This window comes from Myripristis murdjan, chromosome 17 (genome assembly GCF_902150065.1).
Source record: "Myripristis murdjan chromosome 17, fMyrMur1.1, whole genome shotgun sequence".
Taxonomy (NCBI): Eukaryota; Metazoa; Chordata; class Actinopteri; order Holocentriformes; family Holocentridae; genus Myripristis; species Myripristis murdjan.
In genome coordinates, this window is record NC_043996.1 from 27,389,511 (window position 1) to 27,416,158 (window position 26,648).

The following is a 26,648-nucleotide window of genomic DNA, read 5'->3' on the forward strand; positions in this document are numbered from 1 at the left end:
ATAATCCCTCACTCCTGACTAAATCCAATCTCCCTTTCATTTCGTCCCCTCACCTCATTTCGTTTGGCCACCCGTCTGGCCACGATGAGCTGGATCATCCCTCGCTTGTTGCCCTCCGTCGACATGGACTTGCGCAGCGTCTCCATGGCGTCCTGGTTGGTCTTGCCCAACAGCGACTCCCCGTTGACGGCGATCAGCTGGTCGTTGACGCGCAGCCGCCCGTCCTGTTGGTTTAACGAGGAGTGACATGCAAAGAAATGGGTCCTCTGGTGTCTAAACGGGACGTACAAGCTATGCGAGGTAAGTGGTTTGCATCCCTCCCACTGCCACTGTTAAGATATCAATCTTAATCCATAATTCAACAACAAGATTAGTGTTCAAGTTTGGCATTTAGCTTAATTAGCGACTGATTTTTGAACACCACTGGGGTATGGCATTAAAACTGCCACGGTAAGAGGCTTAATTCCTTGTATTTTTCAACAGGTAGAGGTTTGCACTACAACACTAAAAGGGTAAAGGGTTAGATTTCCATTGATACCACCTATAACAAGCCTTGTAAACAGTTTTTTTTTATACACTACTCACAAAAAGTTAGGGATATTTGGCTTTCGGGTGAAATTTCAGGATGAAGCTAAAATGCATTCTAACCTTTACAGGTGAACTTAATGTGACCTTCTGTAAACTTTTGAATGCACATGTCCAACTGTTCAGTGTTTCAGTACTTTTTGCACAAGTTGCTGTTCTCTAACAAGGAGTTTAATGGTAAAATTCACATCAGGTGTTTGATGCTCCAGCTCATCGAGGTCGTATCATTAGGGAACGGCTGCTGGAGACTGGGGTACCTCAAATGGAGTGGCCTGCACTTTCTCAGACCTGAATCCCATAGAAAACCTATGGGATCAGCTGAGTCGCCGTGTAGAGGCTCGGAGCTCTGTACCCCAGAACCTCAATGTCCTGAGGGCCGCCCTTCAAGAAGAGTGGGATGCTATGCCTCAGCAGACAATAAGTCGACTTGTGAACAGCATGAGACGTCGTTGTCAAGCTGTAATTGATGCTCAAGGGCACATGACAAGTTATTGACACTGACATTTTTTGTTGTGGTATATCCACCACTGTTGTTGGCTTTTGTTTCAAGAAATTGTTTGAGATGAGGAAATCACCAGTGTATGCTTCTACTTAAATGCCCTACTTTCATGATATAATATCACTGTAGCGTGAACTTTTTATATTTTCCATAAATTTCACCCAAAAGCCAAATATCCCTAACTTTTTGTGAGTAGTGTATATATGCATCCAAAAAGGACCTACTGGGCGATAAGTAAAAAGGACTCCAATCGGCGACTTAGCACTAACCGTTATTTAATAAGGCCAACACCCTTGCAGACGCAGTGTATCCTGTTTCTTGCCATCATCGGATCCCAAACAGCCAAGTGTGCTTTTAAGTCCATTACCATGTGCCGTCAACACGGGCCGGTTTGTGTGAAAAGCAATCAACTTGAAAGAGCATTGACACCGACTGTTTGCTGCACTCCAGACAGCGGTAGAAAATACTAAGAGGCGGTTTTTGTGTTTGTGGGTTTCATAATGGATGAAGCCTTTCTTCGTAGTTGTTAGAGGGAGGGGGAGGTGTCAGGCTGCGTTCACACGGGCTATATTTACATGGAATCCTATGGGAAGTGGCCGTTAAACGCTCGGAAAGCATCTGCTATAAAAAAAAAAAAAAAAAAAGATGCCACAACAGCCTATTTTTTTTTTTCTTTTGGAGTTGAAACATCGTCGGTTTTTCATGAAGATGACCAGTGATGTCAACCTCTTTTATTACCAGGTGATCAATCATGGTCAGAGGATGAGCCACAGGATTCTGCTACAGTTAAAATGCCACAACAAAAGTTTCATATGCGCCAAAAAAATACTTGTGGCGGCTCTTTCTCTCTCAGAAAAGACAGAGGCAACTGAGAAAAAAAAAATGTGTTACTTCTTCCGTTTCCCCACCCAAAACCATCAGGCCTAAAACCCAAAGACACTGAGAGTGGTGATGATCCAAATAACCAAATAACAAATTAGGAACATCTACTTTCTTTGACAACTGAAAGCATTTCTTAGAAGAAACCTTTCTCTTGTTTTTTCCTCTGAAATTCCCCGTTCTCCCACAGGGTATATGCCGGAATCTTGAAGTTAATTCTAATACCTTTTTAAGACTTTTTCAAGACCTTCTCAATATTTTTCAATACCTCACCGCCACTTCAAGCTGTAACCATTTACATCAGTGATATTTTTAACTTAACAGTTTTTGTTTGTGATAAAGACTATAGACCACTGATACAACAGAGTGTACTTTGTGCTTCTGAATTTCCACCCGCCTGCTCGCTCTGGCGCTCTCAGAGACAATTTACAAACGGACCCACAATAGCTTAGTTTTTTATGTACCTGTTCATCTTTGTTTTTTTAATAAAAATGAATAAATTCACACACTTTTACGATGTTTTTGGGACTCAAACTCTTCGACAGCTAATTCAGAAAAAATACTTTCAAAATTTAAGACTTTATAAAGTCATGATAAGACTTATTAATACTTTTTAAGGGTCTTAATTTTCCCAAAACTGATTTATCACCTTTTAATACTTTTCAAGACCCCGCGGATACCCTGTCCCATGCCGGCTCTACCTTGCAGGCTGCGCCTCCGTTGATGATGGACTTGACGAAGATCCCTAGGTCAGCGTGGTTCTCCTTCGAGCGGTTGCCCTTGACGCTGACGCCCAGGCCGGCTGAGCCCGAGTCGCTGAGGGGGATCTCGAACGTCAGGAACTCCCTGGTCCCGTCTGGGGTCAGGACCAGCTCGTCCTCCTCGGCCTTCTGAGGGAGGACGAAAAAAAGAAGAAGAAGAAGAGACAGAGACTTGTATTATGGATGTTCTTAATGGAAACATCTCACAACAAAACAGAGGAGACAGTTGACTTAAAAACACCTGGGAAACTCACCAAACTCCTCCATCCAAGAAGCAACAAACAGCAAAACTAAATATATCAGGAGCAACAGCAGCGACAGCCCACACAGGTACACTTCACATTTAGATACAAACAAACAACAACACACGTTCAGCGATGCACAAACAGTCCTGAACGCAAGATCACGTACCCAACCGTGTGTGAGGTGGAAGTAACTGTGTCTCTGAGTGGGTTTCGGTGCGCCTGTATTTTTAGTAACGCGCCTCACTACATGTTGAATCAACAGAGTATAAAATCTGTCAGCACTCCATAAGAATCATAAAAAAGCTCGATCGTAAACCGACGAATGTTGGAGCCATTTGCAGGGAACAGTCATTGAGGATTCTGGCTTTATTTGTCGATGCACTTTATTTTATGATTCCCAAATTTCCCAATGAAAAGAACCAAGTTTGAACCTCTTGTCATTTTAGAATTGCACGGCTAAGATCACAGCCGAGTAAAATTTGTCGATTTGCTTTAAAGCAACTTTTACTCATTTATATTGGCAACGTTTTGCTCTCACTGGAGTAGATTTTATATCAGTATTTTTTTTTTTACAACTACCTCAGTAAAATATCATCAAATCTGCAGTATATTTACTCCAGTGCTCTCTCCACCGCCATAAGCAGGCAGGGAGTAATCGTCTAAATTCAAGACACGGGCCTCTGCTTCATCAACATCCAAACCATGTAGGCGGTTCTTTGAAACTTTTAAGAAAGTGTTAGAATCTCAAATTAGAATGGGATTTTCTGAGAGTCAGGACGTGATGTGAAGCTGGCCTCAGATCTCGGTGCTGGTGAATCACAGACTCGGTGAATCAGCATTGGCAGTTATTCAAAGTGAAGCAGGGCGATGAAGGCTGGCAGTGTTAAGATCAGAAGCAGTGTGTTAATAAGCAGCAGCTCTTGATCTACATTTGAGCAGATACAGCCTCTCTGCTGTCGGTTCCTCGAGCGCAGCCTGAAGCTGATTTTCTCCATCGCAGCGTCTGCCTTCGCACCACATCGACAGCATTTTGAGGGTATGAGGGTTAAAAGTTTACTGTCAGCTCCACCCATCAGGAGTCCTGTAATAGGAGCGTGTGGCCAGCTCCACTAATCTGAGATGATTTATTAATGTGAACTCAATCCTGGATCGGCAGATTTGATCCAGATTAATTATTGACCTGTGCCTGAATTTGATCAATTACATTATTTAATTGGAACAGTGTCAGGTAGTGTACTATAAAAAAACGTTCAAATCCATGTATTTTTGCTGTAATTGCAAATTGACAACCATGGTGATTAACTCATTAAACAGTGCATTAGATTTACAGCTGAATGATATACCTGGCCACTGCATTCCTAACCTTGCACAGTCAGCTGATGTCAAGAAATCAAAACCATCTGGACTCCAACCATCAATGGAAAGCACCAAAAGAAAAGACCAACCCGTGTCCTTTGTGGAACCAAGGCTAGCAAGCAAGTGAGCAAAAGTGAGCAAAATTGCACCAAATGGAAACACAGAATCAACAATGGCTAATCTCCAAGACGTTCGCATCACAATGATGAAGAACTGTGTGCCAACATGTTGACAAACTAGCGATTACGGATACGTTTTCTTGATTTCACCATCACAGTTGCTGCTGTATGTTTAGCCTCAGTGCTCTACCACATCACATGGTTCCTGCATCTGATTGGACAAGTTAGCCAGTGACAGACAACAGATCCATTGACCCACAGTGCATTTTTATATGAGACTGGCTGTGCCTAATCAAACCAAAACATGGCTTCAAGGACAACATCCCCTCCTGGCTACTCCTAGAGTTACCCTGCACTGAGTCTATTCATTTACTAAACCCTCATCACTACATGCATTACCATTAAAGCTGGATGATACATCGATATTATATCAGCATCATGATATTAGACTAGATATCATCTGGGATTAGTGATACTGGATTATGATATGGCATAAATGTTGTCTTTTCCTGGTTTCAAGCGCTGCATTACAATGCAAGACCGCGGCCCGACTGTTTGTCTCTACTTGCCTCTACCTTACTATTAGCGACGTAGGTAACACTTTACAATAAGAGTACAACAATTAACGTTAGTTAATGCTGTAACAAACATTAAGTCACAGGTAATAAACATTAAGTAACAGGTAACAGGTAATAAACATTAAGTAACAGTTAACTAACCGTTAACTAATGTGTCCAAGAATCATGTACTCATGCTGTTCATGCTAAGGTGTTAATTTATATGTTATTTAGGGGTTATTGTAGATATTATTAACATAAGTAAAAGCCATAATAATCATTAAATAACAGTTAATTAACCATTACGGCATTAACTAACGTTAACTAACGTTAGTTGTTGTACTCTTACTGTAAAGTGTTACCCCGACGTATTTGGTCAAAGATATTGTGATTTTTGATTTTGTCGACATTGCGTCGCCCGACATGCCTTAAACCTGATCTCAACGAGCCCCTAAATCAGCCCCCTTGAACTGGTGAGGATTAACAAAATGCCCCATACTCTGCAGGTGTACAAACTCCAAAGTGGTTCTCACGTGGACGGGAACAGAAGAATAAACATCAACCCGAAGAAACAAATCCGCGAGCGATGCACCTGGATCGTGACGCCGAGTGCGTCAAAGCCGCAGTAAGTTCACAGTAACCCTGCGTGATCGCAGCAGCCTAATTGACATGCTGAGTGCTCGCTCCGCTCCCCATCCACAACAGGTGCTTCTCTCTCTCTCTCTCTCTCTCTGTCTGTGTCTTTCTTTCTCTCTCTCTCCCTCCCTCGGCTCGACAATGAAAAGCTATTCTCTCTTGCTTGTTATTTGACAGCTGTCCTCTGAATAGATGGGTGCGTGCACGCTCTCGCCCGGCAATTATTGTGCACGGCTAATGAATTCAATCATCATCGGGCTCGGTGTCAGCATGTCATTAGCTCCCTTTGTTTGCCGGGAGAGAGATGGAATTGCTCTGGGTGGAGAAAGGAGGAGGGAGAAGGAGGGATGGAAGGAGGGGAGAGGCAAGAAGGGAACGGAGAGAGAGAGAGAGAAGTGGGGAGGAGGGACACGTGGAGTGAGAGGGAAGGAAGAGAAGGAGGAAGAGGAAGATAAAGCGTGAGGAGCGCTGACAGGATATCTACAGGTTGCAGAAAGCCAAATTTCAGACTTTTTAAGCGCTCTTAACGCCAACCTGGAATTGAATCTGAGGCCAATTTAAAGGAACAATCTGGAGAAACAAAAGCCGGCAGAAGAAGCAGCAGCCTATTTCAAATTGGACACCGCCGATGAAGGTGCAGGAACTATAAATAGGCAGGCCGAGAAAAAAAAAAAGACAACAGCAATTTCATTATTAAGAAACTTCAAGCCCAATTACTCCTACCTGGAATTGAATTTAAAACCAATTAAAAGCAAAATAAGGCAACAAAGGAGTCTCTCTCCGGCTGAGCACAGCTAATGACCAATCTGAAGTTAGAAATGGACAGAAGAAGTGAGCAGGCAACAGGAAATCAATTGCTAAGAGACATTAAGTCTAATTGTTTTGAGCATAACACATATAATGGGGGAAAAAATAGCATTTTGTACACGATTAAGCCCCTTTGTGTGTTAATTAAGAGTGGACATCATCAACAAAAGCAAATAAGGCCTCTCATAATTGTGTTCAACGTTCTACTACTTTATTTTAACGGCCTAAATTTAAATAATTCAAGAGTATTTGAGGCTTTTTGAGGATTTATGGGTGTCACGGCGGATGACAAAGAGCTGAGGGAGGATAAAAAAGGTGGAAAAATTAAGTGAAAAATACAGGGAATGAATACACAAATGGCAGGAGCTGACGGAAGGTGTGGAGAGAGAGAGAGAGAGAGAAAGAGAGAGAGAGAAAGAGAGAGAGGGAGACAAAGTGGAGCGAGGGCGAAAAGGCGAGAGGCGGCGGAAGAAAAAGGGTGAAAAGAATGAGAGAGCGCGAGCATGACGATGATAGAGTGAGCGAAGGAGACAGACAGAGTGTGAATGGAGGAGCGGCGGAAAGGGATGAATGCACGTGGAACATAAAAGGAGTCAGAAGCCAGCGCCACCCCTCTCTCTCTCTCTCTCTCTCTCTCTCTTTCTGTCACTGTATCTGCATCACACTCTCCCAACTATTTTTCTCTCTCCACCTTTCACCATCTCTCTCACCCTCTTTTATTCCCTTTCTTCTTTTCCCTCTCCTCAATTCTCCTCTCCTATCCTTTCTCTTCTTCCCTCTGCATTTAAAAGTCTTCTCTCTACCTGCCACCTATTCTCTACTTCTCTCTCTCTCTCTCTCTCTCTCTCTCTCTCTCTCTCTCTCTCTCTCTCTCTGTATGCATTTCGATGCCTCTTGTGCACCTCGGCTCTTTCTTTTTTTATTCCTCGGAGCAGCTCAACCTTTAGCAGCGAGAGAAATCAAATTCTCACTCTCTTTCTCTATCTTTCTCCACACACACACACACACACACACACACACACACACACACACACACACACGCACACACACGCATACACACACACACACTCCTCCATCGCTCTCCACTGAAATGATTAGCAGCTCGACGGCGAGATAAACTTGAGCCAAACAAACCCCCGATGCCGATTTGATGGCATCTGGAAAAGTCGCTTTAAAGGAATGTAGAAGAAGAGGGGGGGGAGAACAGAATGAAGAGGGGAGGTGACGAAAAAAGGGTGAGCGAGCGGGCGAGGGAGAGAGATGAGGAGAGAGAGAGAGAGAGAGAGAGAGAGGGAGGGATGAAGGTGAGGAGGAGGCAGTGAAGGGTGTAATTGCTCGAGGGAACTCAGGCGTGGAGAGCATTGTTGGCTGCCTACTGTAGCACAATCTTTCTCTCTTTTATTCATACTCTCTCTCTCTCTCCCTCCATCCATCCCTCCCTCTTTCTCTATTTACCTCTACCCCCATTCACTCTCTCCTTCTTTAGCTCGAATTCTGTGCTCCTTCTCTCCCAATATATCTCTCTCTATCCCTTTCTATCTCTGAACCTTCAACACTCTCTCTCTCCCCTCTCCCTCTCTCTCTCCCCCTCTGTCTCCTTCTCTCTCTCCCTCTCCCGTTCCCCCTCTCTCTCTTTCTCTCTCTCTGAAGCGTCGCCCTGCAGCTCCATGCTGATAGACCATGAATATCAAATACCTGTGGGATCGACAGAGCTCAGAGACTGGCACAGCATGGCGGACAGGAGGAAGATAGGTGTGTGTGTGTGTGTGTGTGTGTGTGTGTGTGTGTGTGAGTGACAGAGAGAGAGAGAGAGAGAGAGAGCATGTGTCTATAGGTGTGTAAGTGTCAGTGTACAATGACACAAATGCACAAACTGTGCAAGCCGACGCCGTCCTCATATACTATGATCACGTGCATGTGAATGTGCACGCACACACACACACACACACACAAGAAGTATGAAAACCACACACACACGCACTGCTGATTTTAGGACGCACGCTAGTAGACACGTGTGTGCACATACACAAAAATAGCTGACAACTGTGGCATGTATAGGAGAGAATGGACAGACAAATGCACACACACACACACACACACACACACACACACACACACACACATTAACAACCTAAACCTCCATCTCAAGCTTCTCTCTTTCTGTCAAACACACACACACATCCCCCTAGCTCTTCTCTGCAAAACACACACACAGGAGCACCCACTCCCACCTCCTGCCCAAAACTAATCTCTCTCTCTCTCTCTCTCTCTCTCTCTCTCTCTCTCTCTCTGTGTCTCTCTCTCTCTCTCTCAATTCAATTCAATTCAATTCAATTCACTAAAGCTTTATTGGCATTACTGTATCACGTACAATATTGCCAAAGCATGTTTGGATGAACAGATAACAAAAACAAAAATGTAAAAAGAAAAGAGAAGAAACACGAGGGAGGAGAGTGAGAGAAAGGCAGAAGACGGGCTGTGAGGAGACTGTCAGCGCTGACCCCGTTTTCTCCAAGTAAATGTTGAGTTTTTTCCTGGTCGGAGAGCGGGTCAAAGTTTTGGAGTCTAAGTTTAATTTTTTTTTTGAAGAACTTTGTTCTCATGTGTTCGTATGTGCAGCGTCTTAGCAGGAGGTGTTGCTCTGTCTCCAGCTCTCTCTGTGGACACAGAGCTCTGGGCAGCCACATCTGTCTGTGTCGGCCGCTCTCTAAAGCTGCGTGCAAACCTGATTTCTTTTGATCTAGACGCGTCTATTGCTTCACTTTGGTCGCACAGGTCCCGCGTTGGTTAAAAAAAACACTTCAGTCTCTTTATCGCGACACGACCCCAGGGGAAAATGAGAAACCCCGGGAAAAACAAGCCCCGAGAAAAAAATAAAAACCCAAAATCAACCCAACATCAACGCTGATTGGCTGTCAGGACGCGATGAGTGGAGTTGAGATGAGTGGGGGAAGCGAAGGTCGCCCCAGTTGGATTTTTTCTACTGGGGCGAAGATATCGAATACAGTTGTCCCTCGCTATAACGCGGTTCACCTTTCGTGGCCTCGCAGTTTCGCGGATTTTTTTTTTTGTGCAATTTTGCATGCTTTTTTTTTTTTTAACAGCGCATTGTGTTCTGCGTCCTGATTGGCTAAGGGACTGTAGACCATTGTCAATCAATCTCCTCCGTGCCGTGTCTCCTGCACAGTACAGAATGCGTTGATTCTATAATACTGGACTTATTTTTCTACGAAGGTTTGAACTTTGAGAGTTTAAACAAGAGAGAAAAGTGAGAAAATGTTAATGCCTGTCTGAGAAAAGTGTATAAAGTGTGTAGTGAGGGGTTTTACAGCCTTAAAACATCTATAATAACTGTAAAAAAATAAAGCTGACTACTTCGCGGATTTCGCCTATTGCGGGTTATTTTTGGAACGTAACTCCCGCGATAAACGAGGGACCACTGTATACCGAAGCGACCGTTGGCGTCGTTCGCACCGCCCCGTTCAGATCATTCGGCCGCCACGCATCGTCTTGTCTTTGCATTCACTTTGTATGTCATCGCGCCGCTCAAACTACTCAGGTTTGCACGCACCGTAAGGCCAGGCTGCGGCTGCTCAGTCTGTACATGGTTAACCTTTTCCTCAGTCTCTGCTCTGTGACGGTGCTCAGGTAATCTGCCGGTGAGTTCTGTCTGTTTAGAGTCAAACAGCATTGAAGTTTGCTTTGAGTTTTTGTGATAGATTTCCAATAGTTGATGTAGTTTTCTTTCTCTTTGGCTATAATTTGGTTGGTGTGGGGTGTGGACTCCCTTCCTCCCTCTCCTCTTGGCAGCGCAGAGCTTTGTGGTGGTCGGAGTGGGGGTTCCGTTCAGCTCGGCATCCGTTGTTGGGGGTGTTCCTGTGGACGCTGAGGATGCTCTTGCAAATCTCTGTGTGCAGGATTTCTATCGGGTGTTTGTCTCATTTTTTAAAGTCTTGGTTGACAAGAGGACCCCACACTTTGCTACCATACAGTAGAATTGGTTCAATTATTGATTTAAATATTTTGAGCTAACAGGTATATCTATGTTTGATGAATTTTTTATAGCATAGAAGGCTCTTCTTCCCTTGTCTCGGAGATCATTAATGGCCAGATTGAAATTTCCTGTAGATGTAATGTTTAATGTTTAGTCCTAGATATGTGTAGCTGTGTGTGTGTTCTATGTAGGTACAGTCCAGTAGGAACCTGTTCGGGGTCGTTTCTGGAAGACCATGGTTCTTGTCTTTTTCAGATGAACTGTCAGGGCCCAAGTCTGACAGAAGTTTTGCAGATGATCCAGTTGCTTTTGTAGAGCCTCCTTAGATGGAGCCAGCAGGATTAGATCATAGAAGAGGATGTGTGTGTGTGGCAAAGAGGATGTGTGTGTCAACCCTGGTGGCAGCCAGGGTTAACATAACGTTATTTCGAAAAGCGCTCATATCTCCGCAACCGTAAGTCGCAGCGAGTTGAGGGTGGTACTGTTGGAACTGGGAGGGTCGATTTTGTGGGTGTAGAAACGGTTTCCAAGTCGATACGACGTACGGTTCCGGAGTTACGTTCGATTTTTGATTAACCCTCTCTCTCTCTCTCTCTCTCTCTCTCTAACTCACTCTTAGAGTTACTCTTAAGCCCAACACAAACTGGAAGTGTCGCGCTGTAGAACGTCAGTAACCTTCCTCATGTGATAACTCCCCTGCTGACCTACTGTGCCAGTTGTGGACGTCCATAATTAAGGATACATGATAAGGATCCAACACCCAGTTTTCACTGTATCACCTTGAGTTCAACACGTTTTATCTTTAAAAAAATTATATGACCAACATAATTCATTACATTTCATTTATTTATTATACATGAAAATAATTAAACACAACGTTTTAGTTATATGTAAAACTGCCATGACTCACTTAAAAACTGATTTACAGCCAAGTGCAGAGAGCAACGTTTTAAAATCATGTGTTGACACCCAACACAAGCGTGTCTTTTCCCATGTCACTTCTCGCTAGGGATGGGATTTGATAGGATTTTCTCACAAATCTCACTGGGCAAGGGGAAGGGGAAAAAAAAGTACAAATGGGTTTATTTGTATTAACTTTCTTTTATGTGTTCAAATTGTTGAAATATTTATTAAATAACTGTAAAAAACTATACAAAACAAACAGTAATTTTTTTCTCAATCTCAATCTGAAATACTGTAGAAATTAAAATCCAAAAACACTTTAACATGTTACTAGACACTGCTCCTTCCTTTTTAAAAGGGTGTATGAGCTGAGCTGCCAATAATAAAACCAGTCCAGCAGCGACAAAAACAACCAAGTCACGAACTCGAATGTAGAAAAATAACACTTTAACATGTAACTAGACAAGGCTAGCTTTAGCCGCGCTAGCTTTACCCATGCTAGCTTTAGCCGCGCTAGCTTTAGCCGTGCTCCTGCTGCTGCTTGGTTGAGATTCATTAGCGTTAGCGTAACCGGAGCGTATCGAAAACGTGACATTCCTGCAGAGTACCTGCCTGCTGTGTGGACAGATGTTTCTGCTGCTAGCACTTCCTCCTTTTGTCCAAATAGAAGCTTTGCAGTTGTTGCAAGCGGCTCTGTTGTCGTCTTTCTGCATGAAGTATAACCAGACTTTTGAACGCCTCTGCCTCGACGCCGTGCTGTCTCTATAGCAACGCAGCGTGCGTATGACGTCATAGCGCATGCACAGCGGACTCGAGAGCAGAATCGTTAAGCACTTTGTCGAAATTTGCTACCACCGCATAAACCGACAGGTTAATCTATTGATATCGGCATTAAGTGGGCAAAGTTATCTTCTCTCGTGTGTCTAGGTACAAACACACACACACACACACACACACAGGCTCCCTTTCTGAAACGTTAACGTTAGCTCCAGCTGTAGTGTCCCCCGAAATATGGTCAAAAAGAGCCGCTTCGTAACACAGAGAAGGCGACTTTATGAACGGGAAAGTGAACGTTATGTCAAAAAAACATACTGATACGTATCTTTGCGCATTTTTAAGTGGTTATACGGAAATGCAGGATCTTTTCTAGTGGGTATATACAGTATACCTGCGTATCACGTAGACTACACCACTGGCTAGTGCTACTTTATGCATTCATAGAAGACTACTGATCACCCTCACGAGCACTGTTTATAATCAATATTTCAAGGGTAGCATATTTCGATAGTACAGTAACAGCCTATCAAATAATGCTACCGCTACTCTATGCATCGGCTTTGTGCATGCGCAGAAACGCAATGCAGCATTTCTCGACAAGTAGCAGAAATCGAAAGAACACCGGCTCTTGTTAAGAACCGGTTCTCGAATCCCATCCCTACTTGTCGTGTGTGTTGTGGTGATCAGATGTAGCTTGGAAACCACACACACTCGTCAGGGATTCCTCCTGGTGAACGATCTTGTAATGTGTGACCCCCCCCCATCGCTGATCAGTCACGCAGCGAACACACCACAACAACGTCAAGATTCCTGAGTACAAGACAGAAAGTTTTGTGGCGTGAACACAACAGCGGTCTGACGACTTTCAAAGTCAAATGAACTTGGCATAAGTGCTTGTGTATGTACACTGTGTGTGTGTGTGTGTCTTTACTGTCAGTGTGTGTGTGTGTGTGTGTGTGTGTGTGTGTGTCTGGAACAGGTGGCAGCTTGAAACATCACTTTAATTAAGCCGGAGAGCCTGCTCGGTGGTAGAACAGCCCTCTCTGATTGACTCGTATGTGTCAACAGCAGGCCGGTACAGGAAGACAGAAATAGCAGCCAGCCTGCTGGCACAGAGGTGTGACCATTCATCACTGAGGCTGGCCCATCACGCTGATAATGCTACGCCGTTACGCAACTCCAATAATGTCTCCCTCAAAATCCTGTGCGTTTATGCAGCCCGAGTCATGTTTCGATCTTATTCTGTGGGCCAAATTCAACAAAAACCCTCCCGTGCCTGCAGCAGTCAGAGTGAATGGTGCTGCCGGTCTGATGGCAAACGGCGGAGAGACGACAGTTTCCATCTAAACGCTACAGCAGCTGATTTCACTGATTACCATAAAGTAGCCAAAAGACAGACAAAGAACTCATCAGTAGCTGCGGTGACATGGACAGTATTTCCCCGGCCCGCCTGAAATCATTCTGACTGGAAACTCCAGCTTAACTGTTTACATGGACGCCAAATAAAGTGATCTGATAGGATGTGCATTTACATGGCCCAAAGCATTTAATCAGAATATAACTTTTTTGACATGCACAAAGTGGTTCTGCCTGCTCGGAAGCATTCAATCTGCCGGAAATATAAATATAACGTAAGCTACCGTATTTCACCAGTTAATCGCCCAGGCGTTTAATACGCAAAATCAACTTGGACCCCGGGCGTTTAAAAGAACCAGGCGGCTTCACTGCAGGCCTTTATTTAGTTTTACACAGACCTGCACCAGGACATTATTGTGATCACAGTTACTGTCCAACATATTTTTTAGTACAAAAGTACTAACAATATGGCACAGTACGGTACACCCTTTTTTCTAACGTTAGCTAGCTCTCTTATTTTGATTATTGTGCGGCTAACTGTTTACTTCTGCAAAAATAAGGTGAATCGCCTTATTTTGGGTTACCTCAATATAATGCAAATAATCGCAGTGGTGGTTATTCGGGTGGGCGTTTAATACGCAAAATGGGTGCAGACCCCAGGCGTTTATAAGAACCAAGCGACTATTTGCGGCCCGGCGATTAATTGGTGAAATACGGTAAGTCATAAGTCAACGCTCCCATCAGGTCGTCCATAAGCCTGTAAAAATGAAAATTATTTTACCGTTTTGCCTTCAAACTTTCCCAGCGGTTTTTGACTGGATCAATGAAACCAGTTCCTGTAACGTTCAGTCGGGGTAGTACAGTATCAGGATGAGTATCATGCCGCTCTGCAGTCACTATTCCTGGGTAAGTCGCCCACAATATTCCTCTAACATCTGAACTGGTCTTCTGTATAGCTGCTTGTTATGCACAAGACGCTGCTATAAATTATATGCTAATTACGTGATGCAATTACACAACAGGTATAATGTTTTGATGGTCGTGTAATCAGCTTCAGGTTAATTCATGTAGCCCTTCATAACAAGCATGCCTTAAAGGGCTTTACAAAAGAATGACCAAACCTGAAGTCCTACCTTGTTAGTAATCAGCTGCACAAGAGAACGATTAACACGAACACAGGGAATCAAACCAAAGTGCAGGACATGAAATAACAAGCTCTAGCAGCAAAATAGCAAGCCTTTACAGTACGGTACGCCCTGCGCCACCAAGCTCAGAGAGACTCAGAGCACACAAGCAAAAAACATGCAAGAAAACCTCTTAATATTGATCTATATTGTGTGTCGTGTTTGCTGCACTTTGTTTACCAGGTGACCTCTGACGCAGCTCCGTCATAAGTCATCCTGCAGTGCCGGCCACACACCAACGCTGAAGTTTGTGGTGTGTCATGTGTCACACACTTAACCCCACACACACACTTGTGTTACTACAAGAGCTACTCCGGTAAGTCTGGCACTGATGGTGATGTGTTGTGCTGATGCAACACCTAGGACGCATCATCTGGCCATGTTTTGCTCTCATAATAACCATCAGACATCAACTAACTATAATACGCTAACATAATAAATATGATGCATCTTGCACTGACCATGTTTTGCTAATATAATAGCTCTGTGTTATCCATTATGTTATGTTATGTTATGCTGATACCCGTATGCACCGTGCTAATATATTAGCTGTGATAAGTCACTGACCATTTAATGCGACACGATGCAATTATTAAAAACAGCCTTAGCAGAATATTTATGTTCTGGCATGCATAGGTAATACGTGTTCTGCTATGCCAAACGCTGTGTCATGCTAGCTCGCGAAGCTGCATCATTATGCGACGGCGAGCGAACAACAGATTGCCATTTCATAACAGCTTTGTGTGGAGAGGGGAGAGGAAGCGTGCGCGTGTGATAGATAGTATCTTGGCAGAGTGTTGCTACAGCGATACTGCTGCCGCTGATGGCTTTTCAATATAGCGCTGCAGTAATTTTCCATAAGCCCGTGTGACTAATGGCGTAAACAATGGAGCTGAATGTTCACGTTATGGGCCCATTATGGCACTATCAGGGCAGGCATGTAAAGACGGATGCCTTTGATCAGGGCTCCATTGTAGGAGGCAGGTGCGGGGAAGTGGATTTGCGTCTTAAAGTGTGTGTTAAGTGTGTGTGGGCGTGCGTGGAGGAGACGGGGGAGAAGGATGGGAGTAGACCAGAGAGATGAAGAGAGAGGCAGCAAAAGAAAGAGAGAGAAAGACAGAGGGACAATGTGAGAGACAAAACCCGCAGGTGAGGACTGGCTGGTGGAGAAAAAGCGAGAAAAAGAGCGAGAACAAGAGAGAGAGAGAGAGAGAGAGAACCCCAGCAAAGTGTTTGCTTCGACCGGCCATTGGAGAAGCAATGAATCGCCTAACTGGCTCCGTCTCTCTGTGCAGCCACCCAAACACTCCCATTCGCCTCCGATGGCTTCACCCTATGTGACGACCCAAGCCGGTGATGTCATGCGGCGATTACCTCAATCAGCCAGTGGAGCTTCCTGGCTGTCGCAGGCTGCCTTTTGATTGGATGCTGAAGGGAGCAGTCAGAGTCAACAGGTTAGACAGGAAGTGCGTCTCGATGCAGATCACCCATGTCAACAACTCAGTGCAGGTAATGTGACAGGTGAGCTTTATGATATTTGTAACATGGAGGGGTTGAGGGTTGTCAGTGCAGCATGGCTGACGGGCTGCAGGCAGAGCAAATGCAGTTGAACATGTATTTTAGTATCAGCCGCGGGTCTTACGTTAAATATGATGTTTGTTAAGATGTCGATCAGTAAGCATGATGTGTCAAAAATCACTCCTAAATCATAATTTAACAAGCTGAACAGTGTGAGGAGGAATATTTCAGGCTCACTGTCCACACTGCAGTGCACCAGCAGCAGCAGTGTGTGTGTGTGTTGCTGGCATTATCATACAAGGCTGGTTGTCAAAGGAGCGACACACACGTCCTCATGCAAAACAGTGACGTGCTCTTCCTGTCCTCCGAGTGCCGGTTGGGGGTTTCACACGTTTGGATTTCGGCTTCTTGTGCATCGCGGCGCAGCTTACTCACGCTGCTTTAGACAATTTTCACTAAACTCTGTTTACGGTGATGTGGATTGCTGTTTATTCATGTTGCTTGCCACTTGAGTTGCTGCATGTGACGTCAAACAGGCATCACACACGGCGGTACGCGCTCTGAGCACTCTAATTTGAATGAAAATATCAATCAGACCGAGTCGCAGATCCACGGATGAATCACATTTGAAACCAGATGTGATAGTGGTTTATGTGTGATGTGACACGATCAGATTCCTTGAGATTTTATTTCTCTTCATACAATAAAAGAACTCAGATAACTCAGTCCTTTAGAAGGCTTTTTTTTTTGGCAATGCCAGGTTTGTACCTCAGGCCTCATTTTGGGTCACTTTTGTAGAAGTCTCCTAAGGAAAACAGCCACCAACACACCTCAGAGCGAGCTTCACCATGCCAAAGTCACACTAATACCCGGTGTCCTGATGTAAAAACACGGGAGATTTTTGTGTCCCTGGATTTAATTGAAGAAGTGAGTGATTTTTACACTTCAGCTCTCGCATTTTGTCTGCCGTATAACCCTCAACAGAGCTCTCACAGGCCGAGTCATGCCATGCCAGCCGCAAAAAAACACAGCTCGTGTGCCAGAGAACCTGTTTCAAAAAGCGAGGAGTTTTTTTTCCCTCTTCCACTTGAGTTTCCTTTTTTTAATTGCACTTTTCTTAGTTGTACAAAGTGCTGTAAATTAGAAGGAGCAAATCCATCATAGTCAGAAAATCCTCAGCTATCTATCATAAGAGCAGGGCTTGCATTGCAGCTCCATTAAGGCTCACTGAGTACAGGACGTACTCATCCAAGTTTGAATCCATTCATCCATCCATCCATCCATCCCTCACCTCCTAATAGACTTCTCTTCCTCCCTGTTTCCTATTGCTTTTGTCAAATAAAATGATTCTGACTCCAAACCTTTCTGTGCGTCTCAGCCTCCCCTCCTCCCACCTCTCCGTCTATTGGAAAGGTGTCTATCACTTGAAAATGGATCTCGTCCGCTAAAAGCCACCCTTCTATACAGCGTGCATCTGAGGCTGCACACCGCCGCGCTGCCTGTGTTGTTGTTGTTGTCGGTGGTGAGATGTTTAAAATGATGCCGCACAGATAGCATCTAAAATGTATTGAACCCATTATGGCTGTTGACATGCCGGGAAAGGGAGAGGGAAAGAGAAAATCATTTGGAGGTTTATAGAGCTGGGGAGGGGAAGAAAGAGAATTAGAGAGAAAAAAGAGCGAGGAGACAGTATGACCAAGGTGCATTTCCTAAATCCATCTACCTCTTATCACTGTGGTTACACTGACTTTTAGAATCAGTTATTATCCAATCTCCCCTTGGGGATCGATACAGTATTTCTGATTCTGATTATATATTCAAAACAACACAACGCAATGGAAGAACCGCACCTTATTCCTCCCTCGTTCCTTAAAGCTGCACTAAATAATATGCTTATGTAAAAATGCAACTTGGAGAAGCGAAAAAACATCCACGATAATTGTCACGATGCAGATTAGCACAATCTGTCCGAATTAAATGCTGCTGTCAGATATGGTCGGCAAAGGAATTTATTGTCGGGAAGTGACAAATGAAAACTTCGGCTCAAAATTAAAAACTGTGTCCTAAATAGAAGCGAGCCAGCTCTCTCTCTCTCTCTCCTAAAGAAAACTGTACTCAGCAATGATGACTAACCTGCAGTGAAAAGATTTTTAGTCCAAGTACCTTGGAGTATGCAGATTAATGAAATATCATCGCTTGAGATTTTGGGGTAATGAAGTCAGACTTTCAAACATTACAAACAGTTATGTGTCACTGGAGCACACCAGCAGGAATCATGCATATCTAACCAGGAAGGCTGAACGGTGCCCAAAACTGACTGCTGGATTTAAATTTTCAAATCTTATTCTCAGGACATGCTGGAAATGCTGGACCGTCACGCACAAATCACCATTTAATGGATGTTTTATTGACATTGTGAAGAACGAACTTTGTGAAATGCTTGTCATCAAGTTATTTAACTGCATCGACATTAAACTAAGATATCCCGACAAATTTTATCTTTTTTGCATGGGAAATTGTGAACATATACTACATTCATGGAACTCCTTTCTAGCACTCATGGCCCACTGTTTGGAGGGCTAGATGACCACGACCTCGGGACACCCTGTCCGACACGGGAGAGGGGCAAGGCGAAGAGCTAGGGCCAAGGGTGGGGGATTGGAATTGGCCCCTCCATAAAATGAGACCGACTGTCCCACCACAGCATCACCAACAGGCCAAAAACTCCCCAACCTTCAAGCAGCAACATCTTAGACACCAAACATCACGCATACAAAAAGGAAACAGGGCAACTTGCACCAGAGAGTCATAGGCGCATGCAAAGACGTCTGACTAAAAGGACACTATCTTGGAAAACTTGTGTGGGACATCAAGGTCACTGCTGGCTTGTTTTTAATTGTTGCATTTCACCGTCTTTCTGTCTGCAGACGCTTGTCCTAATCTATTTCTATTTATTTTTTTGGTATTTACGTATGATTATCTAGTATTTTTAGGCTTTATCATTGTGTGTGCTTGTTTCCATGGACTCCAGGAAGACTAGCAACCACATTTTGTGAAAGCTAATGGGGATCCAATAAACAAACAATAACAGGGCACTGCAGTAACTCATCTGATAGAGTGCGTACCACATGTTGTTATCATCGTGGCCCAGGTTGGATTCTGGGCTCTTTGCTGCAGCCCTTCCCTTCCCTCTCTCTCTCTCTCTCTCTCCGCTGTCTCTCCTGTCTATCTCTACTCGCACTGTCCAATAATGCAGAAACGCCAAAAAAAAATTATCTAAACAAACTGCTCTTCGCTGTTAACCTGACATTTATCACACTGTTACGGAAAATACGGCAGTACAAGCACTAGAGGTTGTTTGGGAGATAGCCCTCATGCGTTCCTCTGTACCTGGAGATATTGCTGATGGCGTGATAATTTTGTGCAGGTGTGTGATTATGTGTGTGCACATACGAGAAGCACCAGCTGTAGCCATAATAATCAGCGTCATCCAATCGCCTTCCCCTAATGATGAGGACAATCTGCACATCTGGCAGGTACGACCACCAATCAAATTAACTGGCCAATTACACTTCCAACGCACCACGCATAACGAAACCAGCCGCCTGCCGTTGGCCAGATGTGATTTGAAGTTAAGACAAAAGAAAAGAAAGGCCTCGTGGTTAAATACAGCCTGCGATCGCTACATTACCAGGCAAGTTATGTACGCAAATGGAGAGTTGTGGAAACGGGAACGGCCTTTTAATATCTGCTGTAAAGATGGATGAGCTTTTAACAGCTGCTGTGGTGGAGAACCTTTTGGGCATGTGACGGCTATGTTGTTAAGCACGTTGACGCGGCGCTGTGCGGAGATTCGGCGGCTCTTGCTGATGGGCAATTATTCAAAAGATGATTTGGAAAGTAGACTGTCATTCTGGAAGTACTTCTGCTGCCACAGTGGGCCCACAGTCCTCAGACTCGTGATGTTTATTTGCATTTGGAGCCCGTTTGAGCGTCGGGTATTTATGGCTATGATATATTAGGCCGTATATTTCAAGTGCCCATATTATAGATGTCGCGGCTGTCAACGTTTCCCGCACCTTTGACGATGCGGAAGGTGCAGCCACTTCCTTTCAGCCTTCAGCGTATTTTTCTAATAAAGTGTAGGCACACCAAGCGGGGCATCAGCGATTCGTGCCACACATCACAGAGCGCCTGCAACAACAAAAAAAAGCCAGACTGACAACTTTATCCACGGCCACCGAATGAAGCAAACTCCCGTGTGTTTGCTAAGCTGACAGCCCTGAGCGAAGTGATGGACCTTTATTTTAAAATGCAGCCTGGAGAGTTACGTTGACATTGATGCGACTCTGGATTTAGAGTAAAGTGAATGTCAGACTGGTCATCCTGTTGTAATTAACTGGACAGTCAGCGAGTGGGACCCCGAGTGCATGCAGAACTCACTGTTATGTCCCGGCTGTGTTTGCCCCCAGTTGAGATCAGTAACATACATGCAAGGTGGTAAAAAGGTTAGCGGGCCAGCTCCACGCATGCAACAGGAGCAAGAGTTTGTCATGGAGTATTTCCCCCCCAAAACGATATTCACAAATCATGTATTGACCCCGATTCGTCTTGAATGTCCGACTCTGTTAGAATGGAGTCGATTGGTGACTTAAATTTGGTGAATGCGCAGGCCAATCATGCACTTTATTTAGCTTTTTTTTTTTTTAACCATGAGGAGGTACTGAACATCCAAATGGAGAGTCAAGATTTGGATTGTGCCGCACCAAGAGATTGAGAATTTGAAAATTACTTTTTCATTTCCTCGGAAGCCATTTATCAACTTCCACTCTAACAGAACTGGCTTTTTGGAGCCTTTGTTTTCTGCACGGCATGTTACATAACAGCTTTTTGGACGTGTCATTGGACATTCAAGACTTAGGTGTTTGGGTGAAGCATTCCTTTAAGGTCGAGCTGGGTTGGGGGCCGAGGGTTTGTGCTGGGGGGGTCTGGGTGAAGGAGCACGATCCACAGGGTGGGAGTCTTACCAAATCTCTGGGACTTTGCATCTGGGGCTCAGCACTCTAGAGGAGGCAGGGGAACACAAGAACCAGAAGTAATCAAGCATAAAGACAAATACTTATTGACAGCAACAGTGACAATCTGAGCACATAAGAGGTTGCTAAATTATGGATCAATGGAGGCACGATGATGAATTAATGGGCATGCAATTTGTGAAAATGATCACTCTCAGCGGACAAATAAAGTGAATTGGTTAGTAGGAACTCAGCCAGAAATATCAACTGTGGGTCAACAAAAATGTCATAACTGTTTACAACAATTTACACAACAAGCGCTGCTATAAAGTGAAGAATACCAGTTATGCATAGGATCAGTCATAATTGTAGGCTTTATAATTGACGGGCCAAGCTATTAAAATGTCATAAATTAATCAAATGAAGATCTCTTACATTAAAACGCCAAAACACACAACACCTGTACAACTGAGGCGACAGATGTTGACTTGATGTTTTCATTACGCTACATTGAGTTCAATAAATACAAGAGGTGTAAGTGCCATTTTTAAAATGTGCATCAACCAGCCAAAGAGACATAAAGCTCTGTGTGGTTTAAGTTTAGTTTTACCACCACCTCTTTTTTTAGGGTTGTATCGGGTTGTTTAGGTTTCTAAATGACATGCTGTGCTGTCATTCCCATCTCTAATACTCATCAGCACTTCCTTAGCCCGGCCTGCAGCCTTTGATAAAGGCCGAAGCTGCTCATTTCCACCCAGAGCGCATTGGACCTCATCTCCCACGAGTCCCATCTCGACCCTTTCACACCGCCCCTTCCACCCTCTACAGCTGATAATGACGGATCAAATAAATCCTCCCTTCTAACTACCAACTAAGCAGAGTCAGCCTGAATGAAAGCCCCGCTCTAATCTAAAGATGAGTATCGACCGGCGTGGCAATTCCTCTCATCTAACTTCGCCTATAGCGACAGCCGACCAATAGCCTCATCTGCAATACTGACTGTGATAATTGTCACCAATCAGCTGTTTGACTGACTACTCGTGCCAGCGAATGGCTGCTTGTTCCTCTAATGGCCCCGGTGACTGCTGAGGGTGCTAGGAAAGACCATTTTTATGACAACGGAGGGGGGGATTTAAGACTTGTGTGGCGCTATAACTCACGGTAGCGCTCGATAAGGCCTATGTTAAAGCCAGCTAGCAGGACTGGAGAGATAGCGGCGAATCATTGACCGTCGCTCTGAAGTAAACACCCATGTGATTTAAGGCTCGCTGGCAGCCTCCGCCGTTCGCTTTTCCCCTCACAAAAAAACACCCTCGTGCCTCGTGGCGGATGCCTTGTTTCTCGTGCCGACCATCTTGTTCCCTCTTCTTCATCAAATGACTTTGAAGTAACTCCAGATGTGCGCGACATCAAGCCCGATTTTCCACAAAGGTAATTAAGCATAGCATCTGGCGCTTACAAGTAAAAACATGACCTTGAGGAAAGTAAATAGTTGTAATATGCATACCAATTGAATTAGCAACTGTTCGCATGAATTATTGAAATTACAAGCTGTGAGTGGCATCCGCCCAGGCTGGATGACAATACTCGCAGCCACAAACAGCGCACGGACGCATGTGTGGCTGCCTGTGTGTGTGTGTGTGTGTGTAAAATGCACTGTGCGAGTGTTGTCTGCTGACTGATATTCAAGCCAAGTGTGTGTTTCACTCTCTGCCTACTACCTGCCCTGCGTCTGTTCATCCCCACATCCATCAATCTAGCTAGTCAGCTTGGAGCAAGAGAGAGAGAGAGCGAGCGAGAGAGGGGGGGAAGAAAGACAGAGAGAGAGGGTTACCTAACAAAGCGACAGGAAGAAAAGGGAATCGGTGAATGAGAACCAAACGAGTGGGAGGAAGAGTGACAGAGAAAGAAAGACGAAGGAAGAGAGAGAGAGAAGAAGAAGAGAGAGAGAGAGATGAAGAGAAAAGATTGGGCTCTACAGGTTTCCTCCGAGGCTAGCCGAAGCAGGATAATAGAGAGAGTGCAGCGACGGAGCGGGACAATCAATCTGCATGCTCGGCTGGCATATTGTGTTAGCTGGGAAATGGGAAGACAACACGGCACTCACTGTGGGGATTAACGGCACTCATGACAGCACGGGACTGCACACACACACACACACTCATGAACACACTCTCCGGCATGTATGCATGCACAAAAACTCACAGAGACATGAACACGAGCACACTTTACACATAATCTATACCTATTCATGCACGAGGGGCTGCATATATGCCATAATGTACAATGTATTACGCTGACAGGATGATGAGTTGAGAGACACTGCAGGTAAACGTACCACTTCTCGAGGGAGGAAGGCGTCCTCCTGGCGCAGGACCAGCAGCCCCACCGCCCCGCCCATGGGCGTGGCCCTGAGCAGCGACACCACCTCTTCCTGGGTGCGCCCGTTCAGATCCACCCCGTTCACCTAAACAACAGAAAACACAACGTCAAGGTTCGGCTCAGCACAGCTCAAACACACACCCCTTTGATCACACCCGTCCAAGTTCTGGGCAACAGCGCTTCATGTATCCATGTGCTGCAAAAGTGTAATCCTTTATGCAAATGGATTTCGCTACGGGATAATGCGACTTCAAAAGCAATCCCATCCCTGCTGCAAATGATAGTTTCAAAATGTTTTCATTCATTTTTAATCCCAAAATGCTACATTTCCATTTAAAACTGTTACTTGAAATTCATTAATCAAATATTTATATGCATGTTTTCATCCTGGAAAGTATTTGCATTTTGGGAGAGTTTTCACTGTGCAGAAGTGTCACTTACTGTTGGGCAATATGTCAGATTTTTTTCTGTCAGCCTCCGTTGCAGCTGCCAATACATTTGCACAGGGGTATGAGGGGAAAGGAGGTCCCATTACTGCCACAGTTTAATACATGAATGGGAAATCCAGAAGTCCTTTGAACTGGCGACAAAAAAGCCCAAAAAATACCAGGGTACTGTGTCATATTTTGCAAACAGGGATGCACTCTTGCTGGAACAAACCTCGGTGGCATCACATTAGCAGCACCAGAAATGGCAAAAATTAAAAAAAAAAAGCCACTGGGTGCAAATGCCCTTCATCGCCAATGTCTGCCGCATCACAACTCGATAAATAAAGAGTGTGATGTACGTGCATTCCCTTTCTGCAGCTTTCTCTTTTTGCTTCTGCATTCAAAAAACATGCCATCGGTTCCCACATGTACACACACCGACATCAGTACCACAGCAGCTAATGCAGATGGCTTAACAGTGCGTGAACAAAAACATCCAGCCAGATGACTTCCAAAGAAGTGTGTGTACAGTGTGCAAAAAAAAAAAAAAAAAAAAAAAAAATCAGATCCGCCTGCGGTCTTAAACAAAGCCTTCCACATTCTTACCTCTAGCAGCCGGTCTCCAGCCTTGAGGCGGCCATCTTGGATAGCAGCTCCCCGAGGCAAGATGTTCTTCACGTAGATGGGTGCTGAGCTGGCGATGGGGACGTCACGTGATGTTATGCTGAAGCCCAGGCCCTCAGGACCTGCGGGACGAGAGACAAGAAGAGGAGTCCTAATGATGGAACACGGTTCTTACCTGGAGGCACTTTAAGATAATCGACTCCCTCTGCAGCCGGTCCCTCTGACTGCAGCGGCTGCGCGCACGCTCATCTTCAACGTGTTTGGTCTACTAGTATTTTGCAGGATGTGATGAAACTGATGGCAATAACAGTGGCAGAAACCTGGCTCCGGTGGTAAAGGGAAGTGAGGTGAGTGATAATAGGTATAGGGTTGGGGTTATCAAGAGGGCATTTCATCACAGAGAGTCCAGAGGGAGAAAAAAAAAAAAAAAAAAACACTCTGAGCCTCTGGGGAACATTTATGCTTTAAGACCCACTCCCATAAGTGCTGTGCTGTTAGTATTACGCAAAACCCACCCTTTACATATTGTCTGCACACACACACACATCTACTGTACATGTGCGTGGGCGGATGTGGATTTCCTTGTGTACATGTGCATACATTTCTTCCTTTCACCCCCCTAAGGATACATCACAGCATTTAACAACATAAGCATGTGTATCATATCCTCGGCAACACCAGCAAACAAATAAACAAACATTTCTCATTAAGTTACAGTAAACAAAGGAAGACATGCTGTATTGTTTTTCATATGAACTATAGCGTACCAACATATCTCTATGCTTTTTTTAATATTTTCTGAATACTGTGTAATTTTTACTTCGACTTCCTTCTTGGGAAGCTTTCAGTTAACTTTGTTTTATAAAAGTGCTATATAAGTAATAATAATCACTTATATAGTGATTATTATTGACTGAATTGCCCTTTGGGATTAATAAAGTCATCTAATCTAATCAAATCTTATCATAATGACAGTCATTCTTATTTGTATTAAGTTATGAGTACAACTGTTTTGATTTATAATTGAAATCATCTGTGGATGTGCTCCTGATCAAGACACTGAAGCCATACCAGGGGGATTTCTTCGGATGAACCCTCAACTCTCACAAAAAAAACAAGTCCTAATTATATTGTGTGTAAAACGAAGAAGAAATAAAGGTATCAACATAAGAACAACAGTCAAGATCATTATTGTATCAGAGCGCTGGCCTAATCCTTAATGCCTGTCTGGCTGAGCAGACGTGAGAACAGCAGAACACTTAGCTATTCTGTTTCACATCCTCTTCTTAATCCCCTACATTGATGAGCCAATCAACTTCCCACAGGCAGATGAGGTGCGGTATTATAGTCACCGGTAAATGCCTGTAGCGTTCCCGGGTTTAAATAGGGAGGAGGATCTTTAAAACTCCCATTAGCTTGATTAAGACATACCTAAGCAATTTCCTGTGCAGAACGGGGATCTTTGATTGATTTTGATACTCCGTGGGATTTGTGAGGAGTCGAGTGTCTGATGTGAGCGTGTAAACAATGCAGGAGTTTAATCTATGCTCGCGGCTGTGGGCTTAAGTCGGCACTCAAAACAAAATGGACGAGCCAAATAGCCTCTTGAGCATTGCTGTTAATCCTGCGAGCAACTGCTCCCAACAACAGAAAATAAAACGTGGAATGAGAACAGATAATATCTTTGACTGTGAATGCCATCTTCCAGGCATATCCTGGAAGAAACCCAGTGTTCATCTCGGCACCATGACCAAGCATGGGAGAGGTGAGAGTGAACATAAAAACAGCCAAAAAAAATATGATAGACTGTTTGGATCTCAAAGGAGCGTGTAGGAATAGCAAGCAGTCGGGTTGGAATATGCAACAACCAGCTGTGTTTTTTAATTTTTTCTCTTTATTTGGCTTGATTCCAGCCCCAAGAGAGGAAACAGATTTGGGCTGAAACTTCAGTGGGCATATGGCGCAGCCCTGTTGCACTCCTCGGCATGGCATTTGACAGCACACTGGGACCAGCGGCTGCTTA

At 44.3% G+C, this 26,648-nt stretch overlaps 1 protein-coding gene across 1 annotated transcript in view; it reads right to left on the reverse strand.

Moving 5' to 3' along the window:
- Positions 1 to 26,648, reverse strand: part of pard3ab (par-3 family cell polarity regulator alpha, b) — a 271,360-nt gene that overhangs the window by 66,396 nt on the left and 178,316 nt on the right. The window contains exons 11-16 of the mRNA XM_030075049.1: positions 24,608 to 24,747; positions 23,530 to 23,658; positions 21,204 to 21,239; positions 16,033 to 16,086; positions 2,665 to 2,853; positions 54 to 224 (exon numbers count right to left, since the gene is read on the reverse strand). Of these exons, the coding sequence (XP_029930909.1) occupies positions 54 to 224; positions 2,665 to 2,853; positions 16,033 to 16,086; positions 21,204 to 21,239; positions 23,530 to 23,658; positions 24,608 to 24,747 (719 nt within the window). The remainder of the gene's footprint in view (positions 1 to 53; positions 225 to 2,664; positions 2,854 to 16,032; positions 16,087 to 21,203; positions 21,240 to 23,529; positions 23,659 to 24,607; positions 24,748 to 26,648) is intronic.